This window comes from Ceratotherium simum, chromosome 39, assembly GCF_057802395.1.
Source record: "Ceratotherium simum simum isolate JZ-2026a chromosome 39, ASM5780239v1, whole genome shotgun sequence".
NCBI classification, from domain to species: Eukaryota; Metazoa; Chordata; class Mammalia; order Perissodactyla; family Rhinocerotidae; genus Ceratotherium; species Ceratotherium simum.
The window spans coordinates 4931144-4944074 of NC_141938.1; the positions used below are offsets into that span (position 1 = coordinate 4931144).

Consider the following 12931-nt stretch of genomic DNA (forward strand, 5'->3'; position numbering starts at 1 on the left):
ATCTGATGGGCTCACCTCATTCACAGGGTATAGCCACCCTCTTAGCCCCCTAAGACATGCCCCTAATGATGCAGCAAACCCGGCCTCAGTGACATCTTCACTCTAAACACAGAGAGGTTTCAGCTAAGACATCAACTCAGGACCACTGTAACAAGGGCCCTTTCTCATACTCCTGCTCCCAAAGGACAAGGAGTTACCAAAACTAGCATGTCAGAGTCCTCTGTACACAGAGCCAGGCGTGGTGGGTGAACAGTGCACACAGGGCAGCACAGCTCACAGGAGGAGCTGCCCAGCAAGCAGCAGCTCACAGTGCAGGAGCCTCCAGGCTTTCTCATCAGCCCGTCCAGACAAGAAGGCCTAGGGGAAAGGGAGGGGTGAGGCTTAAGTGTTCAGAAGCCAAACACCAAATATGTGGACCCTGCACACTCATTACAAGAACAAACATGGGTGAGAAAAATAGGCATTCACACTGGCTTGTTTTTACATAAACACTAACAGGAGGATGAAGCAGTGATCAAAACTGGTCATTTGAGGGGGGCTGGAGTGAGAGCAGAGGAGGGGGGCAGGACGCGCAGGCAGGGAGTCTCCTTAAGTTAGTTTCCTTACTTAGGAATTTTTAAACCTTCCCATGCATTATTTATTTAAAATAAGGAGAGAAATTTATATACACTATTTTTTCTTATGCTTGGCCATTATTTTTAATTAACTTCTGCTTTATAGAATTAATTTTAACATTTCTACTAGGAGAACATGCCAAGATATAATCCTTTAAACACTAATGGACATAAAACTACAGACAATACAAAATTTACCAATCCCTTTCTAACAAAAAGGGCAAGGGGCATGATAGTTTGTCCCTCCACTATATTGCACACTGGGGATATTTTCAGGAAGGAGTAATGTATTATAAGACATTAGGGGTTTGCAATTAAGCCCTGCAATAAACTAGGAATTCCAAAGAGTTGCATAAGCTTTGATCTGTTTCCTCATATCACTGAAAACAGAAATTCAAGTGCTTTTTCCTCACATCCATTAAAATAGGAATTCATCTGCCTTAGGAATGAAACTGAAAACCCCAAGTGCTAATGGAAACTAGAATCAAAGGGCTGCCATCTTCAACTGATAAAGGAATCTAAGAACAGAAACACAAATATTACGAATCAGCTCACAGAAGCAGCCTGCTTGCCCAGAGTTCAGAAGGAAAACCCACACTCAGAAAGTTGACCATATTCCCAAAATTTAGGGTCTAAACACTGCCGGTTGAGATGTAACCTCTAGAGTGGGTCAGTCCCTGGTGAAGGAGGGTGGGGCACCTGAGCAGCCACAGGAGTGAACTCTGGGAGCTCCACACGCCCTCCCCTCCCCAGGGAATAATGCACGTGCTCCCTCTCTCAGGCTTCCCTTCTCACAATGAGGAAAACTCAGCTGGATTCAGATTAAAGTTCTGACACAAATCAACTTCCAAATTAACGAACCCTACTCCGGGACGCAGAACTCTGACTTTCAAAGTTGAGTTACACTGTGAACAAGTTACACTCTGAGTGCATCTACACTGTGGATGCAAAACTCCAACTTATGTCTAGAAACAGGCCCAAGGAAACCACAGTTACAACCTCAGAAAGGGCATCACTCCCCACCCCCATGTGCACGTGCACGTGCACCCCCAGCTTTCCAGGGCTCTGCAGCTCCTCTCAGTATAGAGGCTCCTTCCATGGGGGGTGTGAGCAGGACACCTGCAGGGTGGGCTCCCCAGGAAGAACAACTGGGCCTTCAAGTCCTTCCCTGTGCAGGCCCAAGGGGGCCTTAGCTTAGATCCACTGCCCTCAGGCCTCTGTCCCCACTGGAGACTTTCTGGACCACTATTGATATTTTAAATACCCAGTGTTTGATCAATCCAGCTAAAACACTCAAACCAGACTTTATGTGGAAATGAGGGAAGACAATTGTATGGCATTTTGCTGGCACAAGAAGAAACCCCACAAGAAGGTATTGCATTCTGGGGGAAAAAATGATGTTAATATAGTATTATTTCCACGACAGGAAACTGCTTTTTTGGTTTTTTGTGTATGGAAGATCGGCCCTGGGCTAACATCCGTGCCAACCCTCCTCTTTTTGCTGAGGAAGACTGGCCCTGGGCTAACATCTGTGCCCATCTTCCTCCACTTTATATGGGACGCCGCCACAGCATGGCCTGCCAAGCGGTGCGTAGGTGCGCGCCGGGATCAGAACCAGCGAACCCCGGGCCGCTGCAGGGGAGCGCGTGCACTTAACCGCTTCTGCCACCGGGCCGGCCCCAGGAAATTGTTTTATAAACTATTAATCCTACTTGAGCACTTCAGATCTGCAAGTATAAGGAAATCCATTTGAAGTCACCCAAAATAAAAGAACAGACCTTACTCCCCACGACGGGAGGAAAAAAGGGAAAGAAGAATTTCGTACATGCAAGGTAAAACTGGAATATTTCATTTTTCCTGAAATTCACCTCTTTCTTTCCTCTTTGGAAATACTTTATATTGTGTTTCATGTCGTATCCACACCCATAAAATCAATCTTTTACAAACAGCCACCCATTGACTGTGAGAAAATGATAAACAGCTAAAATACTGAATCTGTTTCCAATCCAACCAGGAGGACAAACAGTTGATAATAATGCTGTGAATCGGAGGCAGGAAGTTTGCACTGCGGAATGTGGCGAGATTTTGGAAATTTAGGAGTTTGTGCCAGCCCTAGGAAGACCTAGACTGGGGGGACAATGTCGTGGATTTGAGACAGTGCTCTCCAAATATACGGAAAATTCAGAAGAAAACGGATGCCACCTGAGAAGAAAGAAGGACTGGGACCCCACAGACCGCAGCTTCTGCGACACATGATCCCCAGAGACTGAATCATGACTGTCCCTGATGACCCTCCCCGTGGTCACCGCACCATCTGGGGACACGCGGGGCTGCGGGCGCAGAGCTGCCCAGAGAGGCTCCGGGGCCGCAGTCGCCGCGCGCAGTGACCACAGGACGCCCGGGGTCCCGGCCGCTGGCCCCGCCCCCACGCTGCGGCCGGAGGGGACTGAGGTCCGAGCGGCGCCCCCGCGGACTCGGGTCCGCAGACTCGGAGGCGACCGCGGGGAGGCCGGTCCCGCCACGGCCGGTTCCGACCACCCCTCCGCCCCTCCTCTCACACTCACCATTCCTACATTTCCTGGGTCCCCTGCGTCCTTCCTGTGACTCCCACGATCGGTACAGGTCACAACCCGACAAAATAGGCGGCAGAGCCACGCAGAGCCTTTAACGGCGGGGAGACGCGACCCGCAGCGTGGCTGCTGCGAGCAACAACTTCCGGGATGGGTGGGGAGCTTCGTCCCACCCACCTGCCCCGGCGCCGCCTCTGATTGGACAGTTCAAAAGACTCGCCCTCTTGTGTCTGAGTGACAGCCCCCTGAGTTGAGGTGTCTGAGCAGAATGCCAGCCAGAACTCGTCCCCTGCAGGGACATTTGCGTTGAATGGTAGTGTTGGGAGGCGACTCCTGGAGCTGTGATCCCTCTTTACAAACACACAAAAAAGAAAGTCGCCTCACCATAGGCAATAATTAGTCTCTCCCTTTTGATCTTTGTTTTGAAGAATAGGTACACAGTCACAGACACTGTGACCAGGGAACTAGGCAAAGAAAGGAGTATTCAGGATCTCATAAAAGCTAACATTATCTGTTGAGTGTTTGCAGAGGGAAAGTTTTAGGAAAAGCCTAACCATAGAACGTTCCCACAAACAAGCTAGCTGCAGCCAGTTCTAGCTGTCTCAAACTGCTCTTAGTGAAGTGAAGTGAACTGTCCCCATTACAATTTTATTAATATATTAAATTCTCCTCCTCTGGCAGAGACCAAGCAGCCATATCTGGATCATATGATGTATGTAGTAGCATGTGTACATTCTACCAATGAGACTGAAAGGAACATGACTGTTAGGAAATAACTCCTGATCTCCTGCCTTTTCCTTAACCGAATATTCATGAACTGTACTATGACCTAACAGTAAAAGGACTCCCCAAATCCTTGTTCTGGGAAACAATCCTTTGGGAGGGAACTCCAGTGTTCTCCATCGCTTGTGCAATTAATTAACCTTTCTTCACCTACTTCTGACTTACTTGTGCTTTTTGGCTTCACAATCACCAAGAGTTGAACCCATTGAGTTCAGTTACAGAACCAGGGATGCATTAGGTGGGCCTCCTCCCAACACTTCAGTCAGATTCACAATACGAGCATTGGGAGCAAAAACAAGCCATCATTTTAGAAGAAAATTGACTTCTGGGTTTTCAGAATGGTTAACTTTAGAAAATATTTCTGATGTTAACATTTTTGTATCCTATAAAAAATGTAAGCAGAGACTCTTTCTCACCGTGGTTAAATCACTCTCCATGGTCATGACCTACCTGTTTCTTGTGGTTATACTATTTAATCCACCTATAATGTGACTTATGAGAAAACTGGGTTTCATCAAAATAATCATTCTGCTGATTGGTGAGTCTATGATACTAGAGAGTAACATTCATTCCGATAGTGTTGGAATCACACCGAGAGGCAACCTCTCCATTCAGTATGCACACATACCTTATCTGATCATTTCCTCTCCCAATTGGCTGGGGAAATTCTTACCTTTGATATCATCTGTGTCAAACAGCCCCACCTAAGTCCCCTTGAACTTCAGCAATAAATCCACCACACCCAGGGACAGAACTATTCCTGAAGGCCATCTGACGGATGGAAACTGGGGCAGAGAGCCAAAGAAACACAAGTGATCTCAAGGAAAACAGAAAAGGAAGGCCCAGTTTGCAACCAGGACTCATCATACAAGGGGAATACTGCTGGACAGCAGCATCATTGATCAGTCACCCATCAGATGTAGGAAGAAAAGGTCCATGGATACTCAGCATCAAGCATTGAGAGATGGAGAAGATATTTCCATTTCATTATCTGTTTTTCACCTTCCCTTTAAGAACCATCTGTAAAATAAAAGTCTAGAAGCAGGTTTCCTGGAAATCACTCTGATTTAACCCATCAGGAATGCCTCTGTATTTTTTGTTTTATGTCCTAACTCCTCATCTGCACCTCAAAAAAGGACACACCATCCTAAGAATATGCACTACCTGGGAAGATGCATAAGTCTGGCTGCACTCTCACACACTGTCAGAAACACGGTGCTGAGGAAACCACATTTCATCACTGCCCTTCCCCACCCTACTTTCTTTTTTTTTTTCTCTCTCTCTTTTTTTTTATTTTTTTTAAATTTTTTGTTTATTGCAGTAACATTGGTTTATAACATTGTAAAAATTTCAGGTGTACATCATTATACTTCTATTTCTGCATAGATTACATCATGTTCACCACCCAAATACTAATTACAACCCATCACCACACACATGTACCGAATTATCCCTTTCGCCCTCCTCCCTCCCCCCTTCCCCTCTGGTAACCACCAATCCAATCTCTGTCCCTATGTGTTTGTTTATTGTTGTTATTATCTACTACTTAATGAAGGAAATCATACGGTATTTGACCTTCTCCCTCTGACTTATTTCACTTTGCATTATACCCTCAATGTCCATCCATGTTGTCACAAATGGCTGGATTTCATCGTTTCTTGTGGCTGAGTAGTATTCCATTGTGTATATATACCACGGCTTCTTCATCCATTCGTCCCTTGATGGGCACTTAGGTTGCTTCCAAGTCTTGGCTATTGTGAATAACGCTGCAATGAACACAGGGGTGCATGTACCTTTACAAATTGGTGTTTTCAAGTTCTTTGGATAAATACCCAACAGTGGAATAGCTGGATCATATGGTAGTTCTATCCATGATTTTTTGAGGAATCTCCATACTGTTTTCCATAGTGGCTGCACCAGTTTGCACTGCCACCAGCAGTGTATGAGAGTTCCCTTCTCTCCACATCCTCTCCAACACATGTTGTTTCCTGTCTTGTTAATTATAGCCATTCTGATGGGCGTGAGGTGATATGTCATTGTAGTTTTGATTTGGATTTCCCTGATAGTTAGTGATTTTGAACATCTTTTCATGTGTCTGTTGGCCATCTGTATATCTTCTTTGGAGAAATGTCTGTTCAGATCTTTTGCCCATTTTTTAATTGGGTTGGTAGTTTTTTTGTTGGTGAGATGCATGAGTTCTTTATATATTTTGGAGATTAAGCCCTTATCAGATGTATGGTTTGCAAATATCTTCTCCCAATTGTTAGGTTGTCTTTTCGTTTTGTTGATGGTTTCCTTTGCTGTGCAGAAGCTTTTTAGTTTGATGTAGTCCCATTTGTTTATTTTTTCTATTGTTTCTCTTGCCCGGTCAGATGTGGTGCTTGAAAAGATGTTGCTAAGACCGATGTCGAACAGCGTACTGCCTATGTTTTCTTCTAGAATTTTCACAGTTTCAGGTCTTACGTTCAAGTCTTTAATCCATTTGGAGTTAATTTTTGTGTATGGTGTAAGGTAAGGGTCTACTTTCATTTTTTTGCTTGTGGCTGTCCAGTTTTCCCAACACCATTTGTTGAAGAGACTTTCTTTTCTCCATTGTATGTTCTTGGCTCCTTTGTCAAAGATTAGCTGTCCATAGATGTGTGGGTTTGTTTCTGGGCTTTCGATTCTATTCCGTTGATCTGTGTGTCTGTTTTTGTGCCAGTACCATGCTGTTTTGGTTACTATAGCTTTGTAGTATATTTTGAAATCAGGGAGTGTGATACCTCCAGCTTTGTTCTTTTTCCTCAAGATTCTTTTATCTATTCAGGGTCTTTTGTTGTTCCATATAAATTTTAGGATTCTTTGTTCTCTTTCTGTGAAAAATGTTGTTGGAACTTTGATAGGGATTACATTGAATCTATCGATGGCTTTAGGAAGTATGGGCATCTTAACTATGTTAATTCTTCAAATCCAAGAGCACGGAATATCTTTCCATTTCTTTGTGTCTTCTTCAATTTCTTTCAGCAATGTTTTATAGTTTTCAGTGTACAGATCTTTCACCTCTTTGGTTAAGTTTATTCCTAGGTATTTTATTCTTTTTGTTGAAATTGTAAATGGGATTGTATTCTTAATTTCTCTTTCTGCTACTTCGTTGTTAGTGTATAGAAATGCAACTATTTTTGTATGTTGATTTTGTATCCTGCAACTTTACCATATTCGTTTATTACTTCTAAAAGTTTTTTGGTGGATTCTCTAGGCTTTTCTATTTATAAAATCATGTCATCTGCAAATAGTGAGAGTTTCACTTCTTCCTTTCCAGTTTGGATCCCTTTTATTTCTTTTTCTTGCCTGATTTCTCTGGCTAGGACTTCCAGTACTATGTTAAATATGAGTGGTGAGTGTGGGCATTCTTGCCTGGTTCCTGTACTTACAGGAATAACTTTCAGTTTTTCACCATTGAGGATGATATTAGCTGTGGGTTTCTCATATATGGCCTTTATTATGTTGAGGTACTTTCCTTCTACACCCATTTTATTCAGAGTTTTTATCATAAATGGATGCTGTATCTTGTCAAATGCTTTCTCTGAATCTATTGAGATGATCATGTGATTTTTATTCTTCAGTTTATTAATGTGGTGTATCACGTTGATTGATTTGCGAATGTTGAACCATCCCTGCATACTTGGAATAAATCCCACTTGATCATGGTGTATAATCTTTTTAACATATTGTTGTATGCGATTTGCTAGTATTTTGTTGAGGATTTTTGCATCAATGTTCATCAGTGATATTGGCCTGTAATTTTCTTTTTTTTGTGTTGTCCTTGTCTGGTTTTGGTATCAGGGTAATGTCAGCTTCGTAGAATGAGTTAGGGAGCTTCCCCCCCTCCTCAATTTTTTGGAAGAGTTTGAGAAGGATAGGTATTAAGTCTTCTTTGAATGTTTGGTAGAATTCACCAGGGAAGCCGTCTGGTCCTGGACTTTTACTTTTGGGGAGGTTTTTGATTACTGTTTCAATCTCCTTACTGGTGATTGGTCTATTCAAATTCTCTATTTCTTCTTGATCCAGTTTTGGAAGGTTGTATGATTCTAAGAATTTATCCATTTCTTCCATATTGTCAAATTTGTTGGCATATAGCTTTTCATAGTAATCTCTTATAATCTTTTGTATTTCTGAGGTGTCTGTTGTAATTTCTCATCTTTCATTTCTTTTTTTTTGGAGGGGGGTAAGATCAGCCCTGAGCTAACATCCGTGCTAATCCTCCTCTTTTTCCTGAGGAAGACCGGCTCTGAGCTAACATCCATTGCCAATCCTCCTCCTTTTTTTTTCCCCCCAAAGCCCCAGTAGATAGTTGTATGTCATAGTTGCACATCCTTTAGTTGCTGTATGTGGGACGCGGCCTCAGCATGGCCAGAGAAGTGGTGCATCGGTGTGCGCCAGGGATCTGAACCCGGGCCACCAGTAGCGGAGCGTGCGCACTTAACCGCTAAGCCACAGGGCCGGCCCTCATCTTTCATTTCTGATTTTATTTATTTGAGCCTTCTCTCTTTTTTTCTTGGTGAGTCTAGCTAAAGGTTTGTCAATTTTATTTATCTTTTCAAAGAACCAGCTCTTGGTTTTATTAATTTTTTCTATTGTTTTTTTAGTCTCTATTTCATTTATTTCTGCTCTCATTTTTATTATTTCCCTTCTTCTACTGGTTTTGAGCTTTGTTTGTTCTTCTTTTTCCAGTTCCTTTAGATGCATTGTTAGATTGTTTATTTGAGATTTTTCTTTTTGGTTGAGATAGGCCTGTATTGGTATAAACTTCCCTTTTAGAACCACTTTTGCTGTATCCCATAAATTCTGATGTCATATTTTCATTTTCATTTGTCTCCAGGTATTTTTTTATTTCTCCTTGGATTTCTTCATTGACCCAATGGTTGTTCAGTAGCATTTTGTTTAATCTCCATGTATTTGTGGCTTTTCCGATTTTCTTCCTATAGTTGATTTCTAGTTTCATACCACTGTGGTCAGAAAAGATGCTTGGTATTATTTCAATCTTCTTAAATTTATGGAGACTTGTTTTGTGGCCTAATGTGTGATCAATCCTGGAGAATGTTCCATGTGCCTTTGAAAAGAACGTGTATTCTTCGGTTTTTAGATGGAATGCTCTGTATATATCTACTAGGTCCCTCTGTTCAAGTGTGTCATTTAAGGCCAATGTTTCCTTATTGATTTTCTGTTTGGATGATCTATCCATTGGTATCCATTGGTGTTACTGTCTACTTCTGTTTTTATGTTAATGATTGCTTTATATATTTAGGTGCTCCTACGTTGTGTGTGTAGATATTTACAAGTGTTATATCCTCTTGTTGGATTGTTCCCTTGATCATTATGTAATGCCCTTGTTTGTCTCTTTTTACACTTTTTGTTTTAAAGTCTATTTTGTCTGATATGAGTATTGCTACCCCAGCTTTCTTTTCATTGCCATTTGCATGGAGTATATTTTCCATCCTTTCACTTTCAGTTTGTGAGTGTCTTTAGGTCTGAAGCATGTCTCTTGTATGCAGCATACATATGGGTCTTGATTTTATCCAATCAGCCACCCTATGCCTTTTAATTGGAGCATTTAGTCCATTGATATTTAAAGTAGCTATTGATAAGTATGTACTTACCGCCATTTTTTAACTTTTTTTTCTCAGTGTTTTAGTAGTCCTCTATCAGAATCGATGGTCTCTTTAGTTTGACCTCTGTCTGAAAGCTCTACTCTTTAACTCCCTCCCTCCCTCATTTTATGTTTTTGATACATATCTAACCTCTTTTTTGTGCATTTTTATCTATTGCCCTCTTATCATGGAAATAGATAATTTTTCCTATTTGTGGTCATCTCTTTTCCCCTTAAATCAGTCCCTTTAACATTTCTTGTAGCACTGGTTTCTTGGTGAAAAACTCCTTTAATTTTGGCTTGTCTGGGAAACTTTCTCTCTCCTTCCATTTTGAATGATAACCTTGCTGGGTAGAGTATTCTTGGCTGTAAGTTTTTTCCTTTTAGCACTTTAAATATATCGTGCCACTCTCTTCTAGCGTGTAAGGTTTCTGCTGAGAAGTCAGCTGATAGCCTTATGGGGTTTCCTTTGTATGTAACTTGTCTTTCTCTTGTGGCTTTTAGGATTCTCTCTTTATCTTTAATTCTGCACATCTTGATTATGATGTGTCTTCGTGTGGCCTCTTTGGGTTTATCTTGTTTGGTGCTCTCTGTGCTTCCTGTACCTGGATGTCTGTTTCCTTCCTTAGGTTAGGGAAGTTTTCAGCTATTATTTCTTGAAATAGATTCTCTGCCCCTTTGTCTCGCTCTTCTCCTTCTGGGACACCTATAACACGATGTTAGTGCGCTTGATGTTGTCCCAGAGGTCCCTTAGACTGTCCTCACTCTTTTTAATTCTTTTTTCTTTTACCTGTTCAGCTTGGGTAATTTCTTCTAGTGTTTCGTCCAGGTCACAGATACTTTCTTCTGTATCCTCTACTCTGCTTTTGAGTCCCTCTAGTGAATTTTTCATTTCCAGTATTGTATTCTTCATTTCTGATTGGTTCTTTTTTATATCTTCCAGTTCTTTGTCAATGTTCTCACTGAGTTCATCTATTCTTCTCCCCAGATCAGTGAGCATCCTTAACACTCTTTGTTTGAAGTCTCTGTTGGGCAGGTTGCTCATTTCTGTTTCACTTAGTTTCTTTTCTGGGGTTCTGTCCTGTTCCCTTACTTGGAATGTATACCTTTGCCTTCTCATTTTGCCTCTTTCCCTGTGCTTGTGTCTATGTATTAGGTAGGTCAGCTACGTCTCCTGCTCTTGGATAGGTGACCTTATATAAGTGATGCCTTAGGAGGCCTGCAGTGTGCTTCCCTCAGTTCTCAATGTTCCAGGAGTGACCCCTATGTGGGCTATGTGTGTTCCTCTGTTGTGGCGTGTTTGTTCTCCCTGTAGGTGCCCAGGGAGGCCGAGTTATGCTCCTGGCCAGCTTTTGTAATGCTCAGCTGCTTGTAGTTGTTGTGAGCCCTTCAGTCTCTTTATAAGGTGTGGGAAGCCCCAGCACAGTTGGCTGCAAGTTCTAATACCACATTTGTGTTGTAGTATTTCTTTAAGTGAGTAGACCCCCAGCGTGGCAGGTTGTTAGGCTCAGGGGCTTACAAGTGCTATAAGCCTCCAGGCTTTAGGTCTCTTGTCAGCTCTCTGAGGATTGCAGCTGGGTGGGGCTGGCCTCAGGCACGGGAGCACCCAATTGTTTCAGGATTTGGAGGGTGGGGTAAACTCCCTATGTGGGTCTTTGAGAAGCACAAGTCTTCTGCAGCTGACAAGCCCCACCACCCACAGGTCCACACACACAGTCAACACAGTCCTGCCCTCTGTGTGCGCCCCGACCTCCTGAAGTGGACCCAGTCTCTCCACGGCAGGAGCCCCACACACTCCATCACTGCCCCACACTCTCCACCCACTCCTTGTGCACACCCTGCCCCACTGAAGTGGGCTCAGTCGCCAGGCTGCAGAGAATCCAGTCACCAATCTATGCAGGCCCACAAGTTGCCTGAGGGCTTGTTGTTGGGTGGGGCCAGTCCCTAGGGTGGGCTGCCTGCCCTGGCTGAGCTGGATTAAATCAGTGCTCTAGTGGGTGGGGCAGACCCTGGGCTAGCAGGCCCCAGGGAGAACTCCAATGGCGTCTGCCAGCGTCTGTGTCAGCACGCCCACACCAGGCCACAACAATGGCCGCTGCCAATGTCCCAGTCCCTGGTGAGGTCTCACTTCTCAATGCGACGCACTCAGAGCCTATCAGGTGAGTCTCTTTTCACCAAAGCACTGTGCACCTTTCTTTCTGGTGATTTTATGTTGCTTTCTGAAACGGGTGAGTTTGCGTGTGGGCCCTTTAAAAGACAGTTTTAATTTCTTTGTGAACCAGCTTTTCTGGGGGTACTCCCCAATGTTTTAGTAGCAGGCAAAGTCAGATATTATGCCACTCGTCTCTATTGTGCTGGGTCCACAAAATGCCCACAGTGGGACCGCTCCCCGGCTCATGGCCCCGCTCCTCCAGGGAGGCCTGCGGACCTTTGGGCTGTTCCCGGCGGCCGTGAGGCGCTGCAGCTTGTGAAGGTGGTGTTTTTTCTCTCCAGAACGGAGTTTCTGCCTCTTCCACCTCAATTAGGATTGTTCTTTGTTGCAGGAGTTCCTCTTATCCAGTTTTCAGTTCTCTCTCAGGGGTAATCTTTCCACAAGTAGTTGCAAATTGGCTGTGTCCCCGGGAGGAGGTGAGTTCAGAGTCTGCTTATGCCACCATCTTGACTTCTCTGAAAAATTGTTCTAATGCAATGAGTTACTCAAGGTTCCAGAAGCTGCTCTGTTGGAGGAGGTCACTGTGAGGACATGACTACTGGTTGACCCTCCAGCTGGACTCAGGCAACCAGAGGCTTCTTAACCACACCACTGTGCTTGGAATATACATTCCACCCACTGTTCCTGAACTAAGAGCCATTTCAAGGATGCAGCCTGGAGAGAATAATGTGCTGTTGAGACCATCTGGACCGTAGACCTTAGTAGACCCTGTCAAAGCTTCTATATAAGTTTTAAGATTCTGGTGGGCAGGTGTGGAGATCTACTCATCTTGCCCCACCTAAGACGAGCCTCATATATAAGTTCCCTTGCTTATTAAAACTGCTGTCTCCCAGTCTGGAGTTGTCTGCCTCATTCTTCAGTCTCTCCGTGCCTCCATGTTTCACCCAGAGAACTCTTGAAGTTGTGACCAACATGCTCTTAGCTCTGAATGAAAACAAGAGAGCAATTGATCCTTCTTGTGCTGAGAAGCATAGAGTACTTTAAATGGTACAACATCAAGATATATGTTTGTACTTTAAAAATATTTCTTCTTCATGGTCTGACTGAAATATGACATGGCACCGAAGGCATGAATTACCAAAAACTAATTATGACAGCATTTATTTAGTGAAGAGTTCAAAGTATG

The 12931-nt window shown here is 43.4% G+C and overlaps 1 protein-coding gene across 1 annotated transcript in view; it reads right to left on the bottom strand.

Annotated features, from left to right (window-relative positions):
* The window catches only part of LOC147912121 (uncharacterized), a 39493-nt gene extending 34755 nt beyond the window's left edge, over nucleotides 1–4738 (bottom strand). Inside the window, exons 1-2 of the mRNA XM_087425275.1 lie at nucleotides 4672–4738; nucleotides 3179–3378 (exon numbers count right to left, since the gene is read on the bottom strand). Coding sequence (XP_087281401.1) covers nucleotides 3179–3378; nucleotides 4672–4738 — 267 coding nt within the window. The remainder of the gene's footprint in view (nucleotides 1–3178; nucleotides 3379–4671) is intronic.
* Nucleotides 4739–12931: the final 8193 nt, after the last annotated feature.